Below are 23,137 nucleotides of genomic sequence, written 5' to 3'. Positions count from 1 at the left end.
TAACCATAAGCTCGCAACGCCTGATCTAAAATTCCTTACCCACACTAGCTTGATTCGCCCTAAGTTGGAGTATGCCCCAGCTATCTGGGACCCTCATTAAGACTACCTCGTCAAAATGCTAGAAGCCGTGCAGAACCGAGCTGTCAGAATCATCTGTTCCAACTACTCGCGGTATACAAGAGTTACTACGTTAAAAAAAAATAATAATAAAGTTGTCACTGAGCAATCTATGAGTACGAGGTGCGTTCTCCACGTTATCCCTTGTACATAAACATCACCCATTCAGTCTTTCCCGTTCTTTGCCCCCTTCATCCCGCATCTCAGCCTGATTGAGCATGAACCGGATCCCCCGAAAAGCGTCCGAATTCTTTCCGAACCGAATTCGGGACCGAAGCTTTTTCGAAGGACAGAATTCCGGGCCGAATTTGGCAGGATCTGGCCAGGCCAGATTTCTCCTCTGAAATGGGATGTGACGCCAACCGAAAAAGTAGAAAGCATCCAATGGCTATTCAGCCGGAAGTAGAACCATAGCAACAATGACGTAGAAATCGGGTCGAGTGTTGCCCTGTGTGCGACTTCTACCCCTGTGGATACAGGGATTATCTCACTGAGTTGGATGGTTGAAAGGCGATATGCCCCAAGGTCACAAGTCTTCGGCCGAACTTCGGCTCGCTGTTCGGTACCATGCGGTTATGCACAGAAAAAAGTTCGGTCCCGATTTCGGTTCGCACAGTTTTCGGATAGTTTTTCGTGCCATGCGGTTCAGCCTTTAGACAGTCATTTCAAGAGTCAACGACCCCTGAATCTCTCGTAATCTTTTTCCAGCTCTCTATTTCCACGAACGATAACGAAGTGGAACACTATTCCCTTCAACATTGCATGTAGTAACCGAGATAAAGCTCAATTCAGAACCAGCGTTTTGCACCTGTTATCATGAACTTGTTCGTGGTCAACATTTTTTTCCCCTTATTATACTAGTTATACACCTTACGGTTCTCTGTGTTATTCGATAGCTGTATTGCATCTATAATAACTAAACGATTTAGCCCCTCCGTCATCTACTTGCCCAGCAGGGCACCTTGACGTACATGTAATAAATTATAAATAAATAGAGTACAGGGACGGAGAAGAGATTGCGCCTCTGAAATGCCCCTGGCTAGTCTCGAGGCCCCTGGCCAGGAAGGGAGGAATAATAATAATCTCCTTCGTGTGTTACTCAGCATACTACAGTGAACTAGAAGAGGGTATAGTGGAAAGTACGGAGAGGTCTCCCCCTTGAACGGCTGTCAGAGCAAGTGGCGCAAATATAGCGGCGCCGCTGCTATGGCCAAGGCCAACTACGGATCGCGGGCATGCTTTTCAATGCATGTCGTCTGCATCTCAACAATTTTACGAATTGAGACTTTTGTTTGCTTCTATTCTGTTGAGAACAATTGATTGTGATTGAGATAATTGTAATTGCAATAATAATTTTATTCTGCGTCTCCTCTTACTAACTCTACGGCGTCTTCATAGTCGTCGACTGCAGCGACGCCGTTGGCTGTGGACGTCGCGATGGTCACGCGGAGAGCGCGATCGTTCCACTGCCCTCTTCTAGTTCACTATAACCATACTTCGTGGATCACAGCCACTGTGTGTGTGAGAAAGAAGAAGGTCGTGTGGCACGTAGAAGAAGAACGGTCTTTGGAACACAAAACGCGTGTTTGCGATCACAGTGATTGGAGACAAAATATGCCTGCCTGGAGACAGAGGGATGTTCTACCTGTAAGTTACTTTGCCACATTTTTGGAATTATGGTACGCATGGACTGTAATGGCGAATTCCCGTGGTCATTTCTCGGTAGATTTGTTTTTGCCAGATTCCGATCAACTGTGTTCGCTTGGTCAAAACGCAAAGAATCTCGTGTGCTCTCGTGGCGCTTTCTGAGGGCTAGCAATCTGCCACCTAGCACTTTTTCCGCCCAGTCTCGAAGCGACCGGGAAGCGGATTGCCTGACTGTATCTGGTGCCGTCACATCCGCACCGCGAGGGTGGCGAGGGCCCTCATTGGCCCGCACGTCGAAGTTCACATGGGTTAGCAGACAATGAAACCGGAAGAGGAGCGACAGCGACGCCCCTAGCGTGATCCAAGCGACTAAAACCGCTAGATTCCTGGCACTCATGCCGTGGTGGCAACTGTCACGTGATCCGCCGCGGGCGCCGCTCTAGCAATTTCCCAGCGCTAGGCCGTGTTGCTACGAAATGACCACCCGAATACGCCACTAGACAGCGCGACGAATTACAAGGTGTGCGCAGATAAACCCAGGTGGCATTTGCAAGCATAAACCATCCCTTGTGTATCGGACGATGAGTGGCGCACGACGACGCATTTATACGAGCGTTGTAGGTGGCACCATCTCCATATTTTTCTTTTTCTTTTTATTCCAACCAACCAACCAATACGAGCTTAACCAATAGAAAAATCGTGCCATTTAAAACGAAGTGTAACAAAAGAAATCTAGCGATGAAAACTTTGGCTTCCGTGCAATACAGCGGGCTATGCCGGAAATCTCAATATGGCGGTCTCAGCGGAGTTGTACGCAGGTACCGCTAGGGAGCTGTGTAAGTGCCGAAACGGAAACTATGACCCATATGGATACTCATCGGTAGTGCCCCTTGCTGTACCTGCAGACAACTCCCCTGAAGTCGGTAACGCGTGTTGGCGTGCTGTGCTCAAGATCGAGGGTTCGATCCCGGCCGAGGAGGGTAGCAATACGGTAAATATTGCTTCCAGCACTGTGTGTCGGAGATTTCCGGAGCACATCAAAAGAACACCAGGTGGTGCAAAGCATCCGGAGTGCTATCCTGCGCCCTGAGCAGCATGTCGCCGCATAAATAGGCTGACTCACCTGACCTGTAATTGTACCCCTAATTATTAAATTATTATTAGTATCGCAATGAGTAACACCACAGTTGCATGGATGTATGAAGTGTCTTCCCTCACCATTTACGACAATGCAACTTCCCAGACATCCCTCGTAGTTATGGTGCACATTTCGCTCCCGATGACTTCGAAAACGGTGTCCAGTCTGCATCGCACTAAAATTTAACATAGACACTTCTCCGCTCCGAAGGTTCCACATTTTCTATTTTTCACATAGTGCCCCTAGCGGTTTCGGGAATGATGTCCGTAATTAAACGCAATTGCCGCCCGTTATGTTATTTTCCTGTCATTTGAACATTTCGACATGTCATAGGTGAGGGTCGGAGAAACCATTGTAGAAGAGTCACCGCTCCAAGCAGATTGAAAATTGGACACTGAAAGGTTCAGGTGGCGTGTCGGCCGAGGAAATCATTATTGACCTCGGACGTCGGTAGCGTCAGGGTGCATGCGTGTACAGACTACCAAAATATTCCTTCTCTGCAGCTTTCATCACCATCAGCGTTATCACCAGTGTCAACGACGCTGGAAATAATCAACCCGCCGAATTCGTGGAGACCCATCGTGGTCGCCATCGTGTCCGCCGTAACCATAGGACTTTTCATTGCGCTGGGGACACTCGTCTACAAGCTGCTGCTGCGCCCATCTCGACCGCAGTCCTCAGACGTCATCGTGTGTCAAACCGAATCGTGCAAGCAGTACGGTCAGCAACTCGCCTCCTCAGTAGACCTCCTGGTGGATCCCTGCGAAAACTTCTACTTGTACAGCTGCGGCAACTGGAAGAGGGAACACTCATCATCCGTGTTCCGGGAGCACATGGACCTATTCGTAGACAATCTGGCGAGTGACCTCGGCTACCGTGACGTTCCTGTGTCCGACCAGAACACGGAGCAGAAGGCTTCCAAGTTCTTCAAGACATGCCACGCTGCGGCGACCGAACCAAACAGCAGAGAAGACGAACACTTTCGTACAGTTCTTCGTGAAGCAGGTGTGCTTTTCTGATATACTGTTGCCCGCTACACTTACTTGTCGGTTAGTAATCAGATCCCGTTGGCATCGGACAAATGCTGCACTGCTGGAGCGTTAACGTAAATGGGTACGACCGCACATCGCCTGCCGCGAAGTGTCTTTGTTCATTGCATGAAGAGTAAGCTCATGTTGCCCTACATAAAATTCTATCTGCATATTATGTCATGATATTTTCTAAGGTCCCCAGGGATTGAACATACAGAACGGTATAAAATACGTCCTATCATAATAGCACTCCAGCTTGGCAACGACGGAAATTGAACTACCACGGGGCAACAAAATGTCTTACGGTTAATTACTCCATGGTAGACAAGCCTGAGCGTGGGCAAAGACGAAGAAACAACAGCTGTGTGGTGTGTTTCTTCGTGTTTGCCCTTGCTCAGGCGTGTCTCCTACGGTCTTTATCCACCAGCTTTCCATATCCACCAGCTCTTGTCCATATTATACGGTTGATTACCGTCGACATTTTTCGGAAAACCGCAGGTAATCCTTTACTGATTTTGTAACCTATGGCACAGTGCGTTTGAACCACTCTGTGTGTGTACGTTCTGCAGTCGACTGATCAGTCAGTTTTCAGCTTTGTGCAGTGCTTCGACTACTAGAAAAGTAAGCAGCGTTCAAATGATCTCTGACATAGCACGACATATTCGGAGAATGGCTAATTTGGAGAATGGCGAATGGAGAATGGCGAATTAGCTTGCCCTAAAAGGCCACATTGAATAACGGAATTGAATTAATAAGATCTGCATAGGTCCACATATGCCCCGCGATGTGTGCGCTACGTCTCATACATAAACTACAACAACAACGATGTGCGCTACGTCTTCCTCCTTATTCACCTGAGAACAGAAAGGGGGAAAAATACAGCGGAGCTTCGGATGCGTTGTGGCAGTCGAGAGCTAACAACCTTTAAAGCGCAGGAACCAGCGTTGCTGTAATACCTGAGCATCCTCATTTAAAAGGCATTTGCGCTTAAGATCAGCAAAGCCTCGGATGACGTGGGACCGAGGGACGAAACGGCTCTACTGCTTGTACGCTCATCCATTGGTCTATTCAGTAAAACGTCAACGTGACGTCCTTCCTACTTTTTGTTGAAGTGAGATGCTCAACGCGCTCAACATTCGGCGTCTGCTGGTGTCATATATTTCTCCAAATTACACGAGGTCTAAATCGTGATTGGGAACGAATCATTGGGAGTACCCACAAACGCGTTTTGGAGTAGCCAGTTCTGACTGAGTCAGGACTAACATCTCAATTTTTTTCTTTCTTTGCCAATTCCAATAATTGAGAGTAGATTTACACGCAAGGTGTGTCAGTCTATTTGTGCGGCGACATGCTGCACGCGCTGCAGGGTAGGACGGCGGAGAATTTGGGCTTCTGGTAACTTTTACTGCTGCACATTAAAGGGACTATAAAAGGATACTTGACAACCCTAAGATCATTTTCAATTTGTTGCTCTCTACAAAAACATTGACCCTGTGAACTGACCATGTGAAATATGAAGTTGAAAATCGTTCAAATAACGAAAATATTCTATATTTACCACGGCCGTGAACGGAGGATGCTACGAACCGCCGGCGAGGCGAACTGGCCGTGACATCAGAGGCGGATCTAGAGGGAGACCAGGATGTCCTGAATTTGTGTCTTCACATCGTGTTTAATTGACCTAGATTGTGTATCTACCATTCTGGCCAAAGCTGGACCCCCATCTCAAAAATATCCTGAGCCGCCCCTGCGTGACATCATACACAGAGTATGTTACTGATTCGCGGATGGTCTTGCGAACAAATTGAAAAAAAAAAAAAAAAAATGGCAAGCAAGCTTCGCCATGAAACATGTTTTAATCTGACCTGGAGCCAAGATCGTATCTAATCGTTGACACAGAATCATACCAGAAGTGTAATGTAGCCGTTGATTGTCAGCACAGTTACCGGGGCACGTTTTCCTCTCTGAGATGCTTCTTCGTCAGACAATCTCTCTGTCGGTGGCTTTTTCGGCGCTGCTGCGTGCGGAACGATCCTAGACGCTGTGTACGTCGCGTAATCTTCATCCGTCGCTGACAATTTGCTATCGAATTATTTCTACTGGTTTCGATGACAAATATACGATGCCGTTGTTGCCCAAACCGAAACCATGCACCCACACGGTCCCGCGGGGTGCGTGCTCCCGGTGTCCCACAATTGGCTGAGAGGACTGGACGCTGATGACGTAAGCCCGCTTCGAATGGATGTCACGCCCCGCTATTTTTGCGTAGTAACTGCGCCCGCGGTGAACTGAATACGGTTAAAAGTCGATGTGTGTATGAATGTGAGGGATCATCAGAACCGTTTCCGGCTGGGTACTCGGAATTCGCGAAAATCATTTCATGGTCCCTTTAATCGCACTCGCGAGTAACATCTCAGTGAAGTTTCAGGATCGTCCGACCTGTGATACGCCATCCCTTTAAGACAACTCCCATTATCTTTTGTAGTGTGGCTCATACGTTCCTCATAAGTGATGTTGCACATATTACGAGCAGCAACCGTTCTATCCATGCAGGTGTGACATGGCCTCACTTTTCACTGGCGCCAAATGTGTTGCTCACCATGTGGAACATCTACAACATTCTAGACATCCAGACCTTGCTCGTGATGCGCCCCGATGACCACTACAAACGTCATATCTTGTTGAAACCACCGGCAGCCCTAACTGACCTCCTCAGTCGAAAACAGCTCCTCGAACGAGAGCAGCGAGACATGCGCGTCTACAAGTTCTTTGCAAATGCATTTCGGTCAGACGAAAACGGTTCCGTTCTTGCTATGTCTTTCGAAGAGTTTCGCTCCTTGGAAGAGCGAATCCTACTTCGCCTAATTCCAGCCTCAGTACACGGCACGTCGAAATCAGCTTCATTCGCAAACATCGAAACATATTTTCCCGCTGCGAAACGCGAGAACTGGAAACAGGTACTTCAAGCCGTTGACGTCGTTCAGCATAGCGAGGATGCTTTTGTTGCACTAATAGAAAGTCAAGAGTACTTGAGAACACTGAGTGACGTTATACGAACAGAAAGTGAACGAGCGGTCCATCTCTACGTGGGCTGGATTGCAGTTCAAGCACTTGCACGATATATGGACCACGAGTTTGCAGCAGAGTATGACGGTAGCGAAGCTCGAACAGAACACATCGCCACTGCGGAGTGCCTGAGGATGACTGAGAAGCGTTTGGGGTGGGCTGTTTACTCCGGGTTCGTCAGAAACAAAATGAGCAACGCTCTTATTAATGACCTCAAAGCAATGTTTCAAACAATATACACTGCCTATTTGAATATAATTTCGAGCAGCGTCTCACTAGATTTCAACGCGACTTTAGCAGCCAAAGGCTCGAACACGGATGCCTTCTTGCGACACTACGAGACTTTTCTGAACAAAGGTGTTTTTAAAAATATCTACTCGAGGTTCCCGGATATGAACTCGACATTCTGCGCAAACTGGATTCGAAGCGTTCAATGCGTCAGGAGTATCGGTACCAGCAGGTGGGCACATGCCCAAACATTCTTCATAGATGATATCAGAGAGGGTTACTATTCTTTCGGAAGGGAAGATATTATAGTTCCTCCCTACGTCAACATGTATCCACTATACGAGAGCTATTTGCCTTACAGCGTAAAATACGGAGCCTTGGGCTCTGTTGTAGCCATTGCACTGACTAAGAACTTCGTTTCGACAAGTAAATCGACGGACTATCACGTAAACGAGACAGTGCAGTGTCTGGGAAGGACTTCTACATACAGTTCGACGTTAAGGAACCTAGATAGCAAGGATGTTGCATCAGGGACTGCGTTGGTGGATTTTCTTTGGAACGCCTACCAATCAGCGGCGGCTTCAACGGACGAGAAGAACATTCGGCTACATGAGTTCACAGACCACACGGCGAACCAAACGTTCTTTGTGACCTTCTGTCATCTTCGATGTTCGAACCTGAACGATAACGCAGAGGCATATTGTAACGAAGCTCTGCGGCAGAGTCAATTCTTCTCCGAATCATTTCTCTGTCCAAGAGGAACGCGAATGCACCCCAGGAAACGGTGTCAGCTTTTCGACCAATTTCCTGAGATATGACGTCGAGAAATTTGCACCACGGCAAACCAAAGAACTTAACCAGGAACGCGTGATGTTGTTCTTCGCCGCATGCCGAGGTATATCCGACGAGCTTTGGTATGAATTTTCTTTTGATTCTTTCGTAGCGACCTTATTTTCAAATAAATGTTTGTTGAAGCACTGGGGTATACGTGCTACCTGTGCGACATAGTACCGTATTTTCCGGTGTATAACGCGCGCGTTATACAGTAAAAAAGTATTCTAAAGAGGTTCTGCGCGTTATCTAACGGTGCGCGTTATACACGGAAATATTTTCCTACAAAGTTCCTTTTATGGTCGGTGACGTACAAATTCTAGCCTTTTCCAGGGTGTGCTGTGAGTTTCTCACAAATCTCTTAGGGTCAGTTGACAAAGCCCGCGAAAGGACGCTGGACTTCAAAATTCATGATGATGCTTCAGGATGCTATTGAGCAGTAAATAATTCTGAATTCATTTCAGAAGGGTGGCGTGATTGAGAAGGGACGCGAAACTAAATGTTTCAAATTATAGCGTATGCATATATTATACACCGCCTTGGTTTATTGTGTATAGTGGTGGCAGTACAGAAACTTGTAGCAACATTGCGGTGCGCATTATGCACGGAACTTTTTCAAATTCGGCCCGGTTTTAGGGGTGCGCGTTATACACCGGAAAATACGTTATACTGGTAAACAATAAGAAAAGTACTGTTGCTATTCTAAACTGTTTATAAAACAAGCAAAGACAAACAAAAAGATTGCACGAGAAACTGCGAAGAAGAGTCCAGTTCATCGTCCGCTATCGTCGCCGCAATTACACCAGCTAACTTTCATGTTACTGTGTTCGATGTGAATTTTGTGTTTTGGTGGAAGTGTAAACGACTGGAAAACGTCTTGTAAGAAAAAATAGATCCATGTAAGGCATCGTTTCTGCATTGTTTTCAGCCGGCCTCGGTGTGTCCGTGTGTCGGTAGCGTATCCGCCTACTGATCCCAAGATCGCTGGTTCATACCCGGCCGAGGACGGAGGCAACTTGGTGGAAGGGTACAAGTTGCTCATAGACGCAGTCTTCCGCGAGGGACGCTAAATGTGGTGTGCAGTGTGTCGAGATTTCGGCGCACGTGAAATAACCCTCAGGTGATTAAAGGGGTTGAGAAACCACACGGATAGACCTTTGTCTCTGGCAGAGTCTGTTCGCCTTACTCCACGCACTCCGTGCTGAAAGTCCCACCTCCTATTATTTTTATGCTACAGGGTTTTAAAAAATCTCCCATTTTTGAGGCCCCCGCCTACCGTGGCGCCAAACGGTGCCAGGCAGCTCCATGAAGTCGGCGGGAAGTGACGCCTTGACCGGTTGCTCTATGGCTCTACGTCATAGCCCTTCCGCTCATTTAACTTCGCCGCGTCGCGTCCCAGAGCTCGCCGCGTCCCTGTTTACAGGCGTCGTCATGAGAACGGGAACTCCGCACTTCCGTAGCACGCTCGGTACTACGTCATACAGAGATCGGGCGAGGAGGCGGCGAGCCAAGAGTGAAAGGATCTCCTCATGTTCAAATCGTCATAACTCCGTGGCGCGGAAGCGCAGCGTGAAAGGGTTTCGACGGAGATGTTTGGCACCAATAGATCTACATTTCAAACATCATTTTGTGTAATATTTGGATTTGGATTCACAACCCCTTTAATATTAATCCATGGACCCGACCATTGTGGTGTCGCTAATGATCACAGTTGTGTTGCGACGTAAAGCACCGAATTAATTATTCATTTATTTTACATTGTTTACAAGACAGTTTCACATATGCTCTGTCGAATTTTGAGCAGCCGAGCGGGAGAGGCACATTTTTTCCCTTGCGGAATGAAAGATCCCGTTACCTTGATGGAAACATAAGATGAACTGAATTTATCCGTTGTATCGTTCGTGATCATTGCATCGAACTTGCGTCACAAAGTAGATGGGTAGAAATCCAGCGAACCGGTAGAATGTAGGAAGGGAGTTGCCTCAGGACAGAAGCCGCCGATATTTCGAACAGAGACTGTTCTTCTTCTGGGCACCGTCCTCATCATCATGATGATAAGTGATGTTGCACATATTACGAGCAGCAACCGTTCTATCCATGCAGGTGTGACATGGCCTCACTTTTCACTGGCGCCAAATGTGTTGCTCACCATGTGGAACATCTACAACATTCTAGACATCCAGACCTTGCTCGTGATGCGCCCCGATGACCACTACAAACGTCATATCTTGTTGAAACCACCGGCAGCCCTAACTGACCTCCTCAGTCGAAAACAGCTCCTCGAACGAGAGCAGCGAGACATGCGCGTCTACAAGTTCTTTGCAAATGCATTTCGGTCAGACGAAAACGGTTCCGTTCTTGCTATGTCTTTCGAAGAGTTTCGCTCCTTGGAAGAGCGAATCCTACTTCGCCTAATTCCAGCCTCAGTACACGGCACGTCGAAATCAGCTTCATTCGCAAACATCGAAACATATTTTCCCGCTGCGAAACGCGAGAACTGGAGGCATGGTATTTAAAGGGTTAGGTGTGACGTGTTTAAAGGTTCATGCGAATTGTGGGTCAACAGCCCGGAGGGAAGAAAGGTTCCGTACGGGTTTTTACGGCCGGAGTGAATGGCTGCTTTGTTAGAGTGTGGAGGGGATTATGTGAACGTAGTGATCTAGGCTACAGACCGGTCACATGCTTGCCACATGCTATGCTTGCCAATTCTTGCCTGTTGTCCCGTTTCGTCCACGTGTTCGTGAACCTTCCATTTTTCTGTGACCGGTCTGTAGCCTAGATCACTACGTTCACATAATCCCCTCCACACTCTAACAAAGCAGCCATTCACTCCGGCCGTAAAAACCCGTACGGAACCTTTCTTCCCTCCGGGCTGTTGACCCACAATTCGCATGAACCTTTAAACACGTCACACCTAACCCTGTAAATACCATGCCAATGATGAGGACGGTGCCCAGAAGAAGAACAGTCTCTGTTCGAAATATCGGCGGCTTCTGTCCTGAGGCAACTCCCTTCTTGCGTCACAAAGGGACGTCGTCGAAAGGACTCCCTAGACCTCACATGTCCATGCATGTCTGGAAGGAAACATCTGCACTAAGCTGCGAATCGACCAACAATTGACACTGAAGTGACATATGTCTCATCCGTTACCATCTGACCTGCCAGAGAGATATACAACAATGACGCTGCACTTGTTCGTCGCCAGGTTTGTCAGGCTCGTTTGTGTAGTCGTTGGGGGATGTTATGTGTACTTTTTGGAGCTAATCGCTACACTCTGTGGAGTTTTCGCGCACTGGTCTCCTAGTTGATAGCCAACGGTGGTTACTATACGAAAATTGGGAATATGGTACTAAAGATGAAATAAGGAAGTCACTGAAAAGGTTAGCCAGCTGTAGGACTCGAACCCACATCATCTGGATTACCGGTCCAGGGCTCTTACCAATTGAGCTAGCTCAATTGGTAATCCAGAAGATGTGAGTTCGAGTCCTACAGCCTGGTTAACCTTTTCAGTGACTTCCTTCTTTCATCTTTAATTTCTTAGGCACTTGAGGCTTTGTATGTATTTGTCTTTTCTATGTGTTCCAGCCTCAGAACATCAATTGACATCATGGATATGGTACTATCACGAACTTATAACATGTTCTTTCTCAGACTCGTCTTCATTGAATTTCCAGCTGTCCTTAACTCCAGAAGGGGCCCAAGCCCTCTTGGGGCGTTCCATTGCGTAAAAATAAGATTTCATCCATCGTTTACGACACGGAGATGTGCATAAAATTAGTGGTATTTGTTCCTGAAAGTAGTTTTCTACTTGACGAGTGATATTTTACATCGATTTGTGGGTGATCGAGACCAGGATTATACGTGCAGGCAAAGACGTGCCCAAGCCGCGCCTGTTGTACTATTGTTTCTATCTTTCAAGTGTCGGAAAAATAAAACTAAAATAAATAAAAAGAGCTTCTATAGCGTAAATTTAGCCGGCGCTATAGGATTCACGCGGCTGCGTGGCACCGTTTCGAATTCTGTTTCCTGTTTCTGTTTGCGTGAAGAAAAAATCTTCTCGGAAACAACCCCGCAAGCGATGCTGCCCCGACAACCGTCTCATAGGCCGCGCGTTCAAACACACGGCCCACCTGAGGGCCGCGTTATCAGGCCCCTCTCCAGTATATGAGGGTCCGGCTCCCATTTGCCTCCCTCCACCGATTACGCGGGTTTGAAGGGAGACCACAGCATATGTTTGCGTTCTTCGTTTATCTACACAGTATAATAATTTACTTATAAAACTAACTTGGGCACGTGATAGCACGCGTGCGTCCGTCCATGCGCACATGCGTCATGCGCCGTTCTACATACTTTACAACACAGGCAACCGGTTATAAAGTGTCTCCATGAAAGGATGGGGCATTTGCAAGAAAACCAGCATAACTGCTCGTTGCAGTCAGCGTCGACGCCACATAGTATCCGTTTTCTGGAAACACGGAAGCGGCTGTGGAAGAGCCGGGAGCCCAATACCGGGGACATCTGCGCTCGTGCTTCAGACGCACCAGATGTCCCTGGTAATGTTACTGATTAATGTGCAGCTTGGTCTCACTGACATATCCAGACTAAAGTGTATTCTGTCTCTGCGTTAAATCATACACAATGTCTCCTCGAGAACGGCATTGTAACAGTTTCCAGGCCAACAATGTAGTTACTTCATTCAGGCTTGCCTGTAAGACCAAGATGCGCACAAATGAGTAACATACTTCAGTAAAAGTATCTGCTATCAATGGCTGTGAGGGCTAATTTTCAATTCCACTAACCACGAACTCTCGCGTAACGCAAAGGCGCTGCGCAGTTTCTCCAAAGCCGTACCACAGCGAAGCCTTATGCAAGAGGGAAATGTAAGAGAGGTAACTGCTATATTGCCCTCCAAAGGAGACCGTTCTTTACCTGGATTAATGGTTGAAGCCTGCCGGAGAGTAATTGATAGGGGATGTTGCACGTAAAGTGCGCCATGTTATGAGGACGTTAGATCCTGGGACGCAAACACTGCTCCTGACGGTCGTTTCGCGTAAATTGCACGCGGGCGGATGGCGACGGTGAGCGGGGTTTCGGGTACAGGAAGTTCTGAAGGAGACAAATATATGGTGAGGGTTCAATGGTGCGGGGTTTCTCACAGTCGCAGCTTAGTGAACAGAATTTTGAAATACTACAAGTATGAAGTAGAAAAATCGAGCGAACCGTAGAGGAAATGTTATGGGAAGATCCTCAGGTGTAGGGTCGTCGATATTTCGAAAAGAGACTGTTGTCCTTCTGGGCATGCACGATGTCGTGCGCAAAGAACTTCGACAAACCGATGGACACGTTGAGCACCTGGGACAGTGGCGGACATTCCACGATCGGGAATAGATTTACCCGTAAAGTGAGAGGCATATTTGTGTAGCGACATGCTCCACGTGCCGCGCAGGGGTAGGAGTCTCAGACATGTAGAAAATACCGCACAAATGTATTTAAAATAAGATACAAATACTGAGGGCTCATTGTAACTGAAATACAGCCAAAATACTTGAACAGAAAACGTATTTACAATAGAGTACCAAACACTTCAAAATGTACGCTTAGGACACTTGAGTGCTATCGGTTGTAAAGAACCGTGGGTGTCGTTTCGAGACAGATATCACCAAGGACGTAGAGGCGGCTGCTTGGTAGGGTCCATGCTGCAATCGGCTCGAAAGACCCTACCCAACTGAACCCTATAGGACGGTGTCCGTATGTTACTCAAAGACAACATGTCACTCAAGAAAAAAAATAAGAAAAACTGTGAAAGGTTGGCAGGAGTTGGCAGCAGTGCTAAGACAATTAACAAAGTAATTAAAGGACTGAGTAGAAAGTTCCGAAAAAGTGTTTTAGATAGAGTACAAAATAGTCCTTGGAAAAAGTAACCAGAAAGATACTAAATACCGAAAAAAGTACATCAAAGACAGTATATTTTAAACACAATACTCAAAATACGTACAAATCTGGGTAGGGCTGCGGATAATTTCAACCATTAGAGGTCTTTAACGCGCACTGCAAGTCTCGGGCCCTGCGCACGGTTTCTAAGCCGAGGGCGTTATTTTTTATTTCTTTAAGGTAGCCAGGACAGCTGTTGTCTATTACACTCAGAGTAACAAACGCTTAAAAAGGAGTCAGACAACACATTGACCTGTCAAATGCTATTTAATTTGGTTACAGAAGCCTCAAAACAAAGGAGAGCCGCACAGTGTTTCGATATATAAGCGTTTACGAGTTTGAGATCGCTGCTCGGTCCTTGGGTCAACTCATCGTTAGAGCATTCGACCGTCGAAGACACTTCCTTGCGGATATACGACTGGCTTCTCGAGTTTAAGCGTCTGGTATGATATCAATGCTGGAGCGGTGCATTTCAGTCTATCACGGGAACTGGACACCCCTGCTTTCATTTTGGTAGCACAGCTCAGTCCTCAGCTCAGTGGCGTTACCGCTTGAGACAACTTGACTCTCCCAGATGCTGTCACTGCGGTGCTCTAGAGGACATGGAGCATATTCTTCTTCATTGCCCACACTACCAACCTTACCGAACCGCACTTTCCGGGTCTCTTAGTCAGTTGTACTCTCGCCCCTTCTCCCTATCAAAATTGCTCGGTCCCTGGCCGAATCCAGCCGACCAACGCTCTGCGCTCGAAGCTCTTTTCACCTTTCTGGACACAATCGGACTTCGATCCTTATTGTGAAGGGGCTCACTATTTCATTCCCCACATCACCACCAGCAATGGCGTAGAATTTCGCCCGGTGATGAAACTCCCCATTCATCGTCTTAAAATAAATTTGTTGTTGAACATTGTTGTTGTTGTTGGTAGCACTCGACTCATTTGATGATGATGATGATGATTGGTATTCTTCTAGCGCAACAGCGACCAAGGCTATAATTCGCCAAAACGTTGCTAAAAGTGTCATCAGTTATAAATGGAGTGATAAACTTAAAACCCAGTCATTTTCTAACCGCTTACGACCCATGATTGCAGAGTAGCAGTTCCTAATTTTTATGACCAACCTTTCTGTATAACCTTTTTCACACATTCATTTCTCATGTGTGGGATGATCGCGTTGATGTATTGATAAACATATAGTTATAATGTAGTAATAATGAAGCACTGTTTCGACTTATCACAGGATGGTCGATGTCATGACATTCAATGGCGACAAAGACAGAGAGAAAGAGAGGAGCTGAGAAAGTGTTTGCAGAGAGAAAATGTTGAACTGCAGAATAATACTGTAATAATGTAGCATGATGTATTAGCTTTTGTATTGTCTGAGGATTAATTAACCGTTAAGTGTTATTATTGTTCACTTAAGCGAGCGATGTGTACAAATTGTGTTCATACATAACGCCCGTCACTGAAGTCAGTATTTACTTATATGTGCGCATTTATTTCTCAGTACGGAATCACTGTCAGAATGGCGTAAATGCAGGCTAGCTGGTGGATAAATTCCATGATAGGTAAGCCTGAGCGATGCGCAAGACACGTAAACAATCACAAACACGAAGGCTCAAAGCCTTCGTGTTTCTTCCAACTAATAGACGAGTACGGCATGCACTACCTGTTTATTAGTCGAAACAAACAATCTTGCTACGCCTGGAGATTCCATGCCGGATAAACCGCAAGCTCTCGATTCCAAACAAGTACGTCGTAAGCAGTACATCTGCTGCGTAAAATCAAAGTAGTTTGTAAAAATTTTTGTCGCGAAATTACCGCTTCACCGTGTTTGTTCTCGGTGCCATTTTGGGTGGCAGTCGAGCGTCATGGCGGCGCTCGTTGTAATAAACAAACAATGAGAGGCGCGCAACTGTGACTGACAGGTCGAGCCTCTTTTTTAGGCGCCTCCCAATGGCCAGACTCCCTTTTAATACACGGCTCTGAACTAGCCTTCCTCACCCACCGACAGTGTGAGTTCTAAACGCTCTAAAAGCGTGCGGACCCACGTCGGTCATAGCGAACAAATGAAGTGTCACTGTTAGGCCGGCCGCTGAATTAGCACGCTTCAACGCATTTGAACGTATGTATGTGCATATTCGTCACTGTAAACAGCTAAAAGACGTAGCATGAAAACAGCATGTTGTATCTGAGTGTATTTAAAGCAGTACTTGAAGTACATTCCTCACTACCTTGTATATTTTACATGAATCATTTAGCACCGGCATGACTTTTTACTGTATCATTGTAAATGTTTTTGCAGATACTTAATATACTTTAGTTGAAATACACTTCCTGGGACTTTGCCCATTACTGCCATAACCATGGGCGCCTTATAGGTTACCATACATTCGAGCGAACTACCCATTCTCACTTGGGCGTGTCCCCTTTGTTGATAGCGTTCACGACGCGTTGTGGTCCACATGACAGATTGCTCTGGGGCAAATGGGTCTAGTAGCGGTCAGAGACGTAGTATACCTAAATACGAAACCAAGAACGAAAGATAGATCAAATAGTAATAATGCGATGAAATACTTGAACATGTAGCATGTTTTGTAGCAGTGCATGAGGAGTGTGAGATCATTTGGGAGAAGAACACTCGGAATGCACATCTGCACAGTCTTCTTTATTGGAATAAAAATTCATGTGGTATTAGATTGAAGGACTTGTACTGAGGGCAATAAGCGACAATATGGTGGAAAGTTTGGATCTTATCCTTGCCTCTACGAGCGCGAAGAAAACATTGCTTATAATAAAAGTAGGGACGGGCTAACCAGATCCTCGAATCCTCGAATTGTAGGCAGAGATTCGGCATTCGGGAATCCGAATCCTAGTGCGCGAAACGGTGAATCTAATATTTCGAACCCACCAACCACGATTGCTTGTTTTCTTTCTTTTTTTTTTTAATTGGCGTCTCCGGAGTCTGCCGAAAGCCTGAGTGGCCTAAAAAGTTCCTGATCACAACCCCACCGACAGTAGTGTGAGAAGGACTATTCAGCACATCGGGTATTATAGATAAGAGACGCAGTTGGCTAGACCCTGAGCGGGTCAGAACGCTGGTGTTTTTAAACAAAAATCTGCTTTAATTTAAAACTGTCAGCTCTGTTTTCTTGTTTGTTTGTTTACATTGCTCTGGACTAAAAGAGTTCAGGCAGGAACTCTTACATTACAAGTTTAAAAGTAACATGGTTTTGCTTTTGATTGTTTCTTATGACGTCTTCGACTGGCACAAACCGTTCGCTCGAGAACGCTCCGGAGCGCGCGCTCAATCTTGGACTGGTAAAAACGGAGCGCTTGACAAACGCTTCGCTGACCTTTCCTTTATCTTTAATAAACATGCCCCCCCCCCCCCCGCTTCGGCAGTTGTTGCTTTCTGCCATTTCCTTTCATCCTCCAGCTCAGAGCGCTCTGTCTTATAGCATTGGTACCGCTACTGCTACCGGTTGAAGCTACCATACATTTTATGGAAATAATTCGGACTCGAAAGTCTATGTACTTCCTGTAGTCCACGAACAACATGTTACATAAATTACATTTAAGAAGAAGTATATGGGTATGTTTTCTCCTGAAAGTGACCTATTATTTAATTTGTTTTTCATTAAACACACACACGCACACACAAACTCATTTTTCCCTTACAAACAAACTCTGCTTCAAAACACTTTGCAGTAGAAGTGTTTCTTTCTCTTTTTTTTCTGGCTTTTAAAACTATTATTCAAGAAATGATTCGAGATTCGTAAGACTCGTGGATTCGCAGAACCTTCCTTCGATTCGGATTCTGATTCGAAAATTATTGATTCGTCCCATCTCTAAATAAAAGAAAGGAACACACTTATCTGATTCTGCTTGTTTTCATGGCGTCCTTGGCTTCCACACCTCTGAGGGACAATAACACCAAAGTTGTTTTAATGATGATGATTGGGGAGTTTCATCACCATGGGTGATATTCTACCCAATTACTCGCGGTAATGTGGTGAAGTATAATAATGAGTCGCCTCAGAGCGAGGACCGAAGTCCTACCGTGTCCAAAAATTTTCGGAGTGCTTTCGGGGCTGAGCGTCGGTGGGCTGGGTTTGGCCATAGACCAAGCGATCTTGACATAGTGAGAAGGCGACAGTCTAGCTGATTTAGAGACACTGAAAGTGCGTTTAGGAAACGTCGGTAGTGCGGGCAATGGAGAACGGTATGCTCTCGATCTTCCAGATCACCGTAGTGATGGCGTCTTGTGCAGCCAACTTGTCGCAAGCGGTACCGCCATTGAGCTGTAAAAGCCACATTGCGTCGCAGCCGATGTAGTAACACAGCGTCCTGACGAGAGGTGTTTCAAGCGGAATGTGAGCGTTGGATCAACTCTGACAAGCATAGATGTGGAGAGGATGTCAGTGGTCTATTGTCGAGAAGACCTTTTTCCCTTTTCCCGCGTTTCCCTCTCCTGGGGGAAACGCGCTGGAGCTCTCCCCCATGCACAACCTACAAGGGTCGTTCAAGGTTGATCGATACTTTTATTCCTTTAAATACAATGGAAAATACGGGTATCACTAAACTACGTCAAATTTTCAAAGTAGTCACCGTGCGCATCTAGACACCGCTGCTTTTGCAGTCGCAACTCTTTGAAGCCTTTGGTGTAGGAAGAAGTGGTCTGCTAACGTAGCCACTGCAAGCTATCTTTTTGGGGCTTCATCTCTGTGGAATGTCTTTCGTCCAAGGTGATCTCTAAGGGGTTCAAACACATGGTAATCGCTTGGGGCTACATTTGAGCAGTAAGGGGCATGGGGCGAAACCTCCCAGAGCATTTCGGCCAGGGTTGCTACCTCAAATTCGCCTGCGAGGCCGGACATTGTCATGAAGAATGGCCCTTACGGACAACAACCCAGACATTTTCTTGAGGATTGCTTTTCGCACGCAACCGTTAATCAACGTGGTGCTGGGCATTAATCATGGCCAGTTGCTCCAAGAAGTGCACATGGACGGTGCCCCGCATGTCTCAGAGGACAGTTCCCATACACTTCCCAGTAGACGGCGGCATCTTGCTTTTCTGTGGCGGCTGGGAAGCCTGATGTAGCCATTCCATGGTGCTTCTTTTTGTCTCTGTGGTGAAATGATGTACCCAGATTTCATGAACTGTGATGATTGATTCAGAAAATTCGTCCCCTCGGATTGCAACCGGTTCAGCAGCTGCCCAGAAACTACCATGTACGCTACCTTCTGGTCACAAGTAAGGTGTCGGGGAACCCACCTTGCACAGGCTTTGCGGAACAATTAGTTCTCGTGAATAATTGTCTCCACACAGCAGTGCCGACACTAATATTACGCTGGGCTGCAATGACCCGAACTGCTGTTACTCGCCGGGTCTCCAGGATGGCTTGCTGAACGCCTGCGATGTGCGCTGCCGCGACTGCAGCAAGACGAACGTGTTCATGTGTTTCATTCGTCACCCTATCCTGTCCTTCGCCAAACTCTTTGCACCATTCCTACACTCTTTCCCTTTGCATCGTTTATTCCCCATACTGTGTCTGTAATCTTTGTAAATCCCAGCTTATTTGATGCTTCTCTTTCACAAGGAACTTGATTATGCGTCGCTGATTCACAGCTACAGACACACTACTCGCCGCCATGATAGCTGCCGTTGCTGCACGTGCACAGCAGCACGTGCTCTGACCTCAGAAGGACTGCACTTCGTCCTCCGAAAGTTTTCATTGATATTTGCCCACTGATTTCTCTAGACCAGAAGTCTCGGTCAAGCTCGAACGACCCACGTATATACAGCAGGTGGAGGCGTTACCGCAAATTTATTCGCTTATCCGCTCATTCTATGACATAATATGTGGCCGCTTCAAAGCAGCCTTCCTATGCGACAGAGCTTAATTCCCACCAACGATCGACGGCCGTCCCTAGAAGCTGCTCTAATCCGACTCTCTACCAAAACACGTTGCAGGATTAGCATACCGGCCCTGGACAATCATCAGGGTAGCTTGGCCACGGGAGTGCGATAACGCTGCTGTCGCAACGAACGAGGGACCTCGAGACGGACTTAAGTCCAGAGAATTCCATTGGGTAACCGAGTCGACTGGAATTTTAAGCGACGCGCCTGTATGCGTAGATTAGAGCACCTTCAGCTTCCCACCCCGGTCGCCGTTGGATAAGCAGACGATGGAAACGATGCATGGCTAAAAGCTGTGCTCGTGAACTCACGATTTTCTCTTGCGTGGATGGTAGAGATCTTGCAAAATAAGAGGTTTCTTTTATCTCTGCTTTGTTTGCACGTATGGTGAAAGAGAAGGTACACGACTGTGGTTTATACGAACTGTGCTGTGGGCTAATGTTCACTTTCTTCGTACACAAAATCACAAAACTGGTCGGACACAATCGGCACTGGTTGGACTTGCCATGTGCACATTTCTTGCATCAAACTGGGTGGAAAGCAAGGGACAGCCGTTACGACGAGGGGCGCTAGGGGTGTGGCCACCATCGCTCGCCTTCCCCAGACTGGTCAACTTATGGCAGGTCTCGGGAACTCTCAAGGCTCGGCAATAAAACGAGAGTACAAATAATTTTCACTGCAGAATTTACATTTTATCTATTTTGCTTTTCACAATTTCAGCTTTCGGTTGAACGTTTTCTGCGTCGTGTTGAAGTGCACGAGGTTTCTATAACAGAATAAAATACGAGTGTGTGTCTGTATTTTGTCTCGGCGTCTCTGGATTTTAACATATACGCATCGTCAATGATGCACAGTACATGTGTAAATTCTACGCCTGATATATTTTGTTCTGGCTCTTGTGCGACTGTTGGACAGTTCCTCCATGGGGAGGAGGGGACGCTTCGTCATCACCCTGCTTGAGGCGGACGTTGGCCTTGGTCGCATGTTTTTTGAACGCAGCTTGAGCACTGCTGTAGGTATAGAGCAGTCCTCGTGAGATTGGGGTGGACGGGAGACGCTTCATTTATGGGAGAAAAGAGTAATCGGATCGTGCAAGCGTACCTTGGTAAATATCTCGCGATATGCACTGTATACGAACAAGTGATGATTGCACCGATCATTACACGAATGTCGTTAAAAACGAGCACATACTGTACAGTTAGGGTTCATTACCTTCAGCCTTAATTGTTCAGCATCTTCAACGCTCTCTGTGGCATCGATGCTATGCGTGACGGTTTTACACGATTAAGAACTTTTATCCTAAAACAGTAATGTCACCGTCATACAGATGACGAAAAAGGCAAAAACAGCTGCTACTCCATAGCTGTCCTTAGAAGCAAGCGGTTGACCGTACCTTTCTGGTAGAGAAGCATCAGCACAGTCAACGTGGATTATAGCGGACGTACTCGAAACATCAGCCGCGAAGGAAGTTTAGGCCACAGGAAATCTCGCACGATAATTTATTACAGAATGATACCGCGCGAATGAATAGCGCGAATACCCGCAGCGTGGGTATTCACGCTGTATTTGGCTTCATTTCATGGCTTTATGTATTTGGTTATATTTGGCTTCACTCTCTAATTGCTCTCTCTTTCTCTCTCTCGATACCTCGATACAATTGGCGCGCGTTTTCTTTCACGCTGAGGTCAGCGTTGCATTCATAGCCTGTTGAATCGCTAGGGGTGATGTGAAGTAACACACACACTGTGACAGATGATGGTGTACTAATAGTACCCGTCTACAGGGTGTTTGCTCTAACGTGTCCAGAAATTATATTTAAAGCGAGCGATAAAAGAAAAGCAAGCGGTACGTTTCTGCTACTTCAGTAAGAAGCAGGTACTGCTTCACTAGTAGCACCTGTTTCTTAGTCAAGTAGCTGAAAAGTAGCGCTCGTTTCTCTTTTATCACTCGCTTTAAATAAAATTTCTGGACACGTTAGAGCAAACACCCTATATACTTTACTACGAAATTTCTTTTACTTCCATGGGCGTGTACATACTGAAAGAGTGAATTCTGCACACAAAATGTTTTGGTTAGTAAAAGAAGCGTCAAAAGTGCCTTCTCGTGTTTCCAAAAGGACACTCTCGATACAAAGAAGCAGCGCGCACTCCATCCGAACAGTGACTCTCAGTGGGGAACCTAGAAGTACCCATAATGCCTCGGAAGACATCGTGCACAGAATAGACACGGACGTAGTGTACCAAAGAAAGCAGCCGTCCAAGGGAATCTGAAGTCAGAAGGTGTGCAGACAACGATTCTAATGCCCTGGCATCGCCGCAGCTTCCACACTGCACTTCTTGTCGACTATTGGCTCGAGACAACTGGAGAAAAAGCAGCGTCACTATATCGATTGGTTGTAGGGGCCAGCCTGTCACTGTGTGCCGTGTTGTTTATATCCTTCCTTGGCAGAGGCAAGAAAGCCAATATTTCTCGGTTCAATTGCTTCATGTACTTGGTTGTTCCGATTTCATACGGTTGAGAAGATAGACCGACGCTTCTCCTCCTTCGAAAGAAGAACGCTGATCGTGATACAGGACGCGGAGCAGTTTTGCTGGCAGGATGGGCTGTCTTTGCGGCCTCATTAGCGTCGCGGACGTTCGTTTCTATTTTGCGTGTGACGCAGCGGGCATAAACTGGGGGTGGTGATGTGACTGTTGCGGATCTATCGTGATGCGATGCGACTACCGCACTAACTTCTATCGGCGCCTTGAAGTCAAAGTCAGTATGATCGTGATTGTATTTGTTCGGACTGCCAAAGACTACACGGGTAACAGAGAGACGCACAAAGGATCAGCCTAGAGTCATGAATCCCACCGACTACCCCAACTTCCCGTCTTGCTGTGTTTGTTTTCCTTGGCAATATACAGGAAGTTTCGGCTAGCGCATGATAAGTTCATATGTATGTATATATGTCTATGTATAGTACTTGTCCGGGTAAGACGGAGTCATCGGTATTCATCTTCAGGGAACTTTTGCTGCTACTTAAGGCTGCATTAATTAGATTTCTTTCGCAGGATGGTAAATTTTCGCTGAATTCAACTCGGAATTTTGCCAAATCTAGGTAACGTTTTATTTATTTATTTATTTGCCAGACATAGACAGCTCATTTAGGAAACACCCCATCCCATCAAAAAACACATTTCCTATTGCATTGGTAACAGCCATAAAAAAAAAAGGGGGGGGGGAG

At 46.5% G+C, this 23,137-nt stretch overlaps 1 protein-coding gene and 1 pseudogene across 1 annotated transcript; one reads left to right on the top strand and one right to left on the bottom strand.

The window, feature by feature from the left end:
• Positions 1–23,137, bottom strand: part of LOC135384642 (nephrin-like) — a 602,775-nt pseudogene that overhangs the window by 381,602 nt on the left and 198,036 nt on the right.
• On the top strand, positions 1,576–8,204 carry LOC135383481 (neprilysin-1-like). The gene is made up of 3 exons (XM_064612912.1): positions 1,576–1,764; positions 3,406–3,907; positions 6,487–8,204. The coding sequence occupies exons 1-3, from the start codon at positions 1,732–1,734 to the stop codon at positions 8,043–8,045; spliced, it is 2,094 nt and encodes a 697-aa protein (XP_064468982.1). The 5' UTR covers positions 1,576–1,731; the 3' UTR covers positions 8,046–8,204.

This window comes from Ornithodoros turicata, chromosome 2, assembly GCF_037126465.1.
Source record: "Ornithodoros turicata isolate Travis chromosome 2, ASM3712646v1, whole genome shotgun sequence".
In the NCBI taxonomy this organism is placed as follows: Eukaryota; Metazoa; Arthropoda; class Arachnida; order Ixodida; family Argasidae; genus Ornithodoros; species Ornithodoros turicata.
This window is presented reverse-complemented; position numbering and strand designations above follow the sequence as displayed.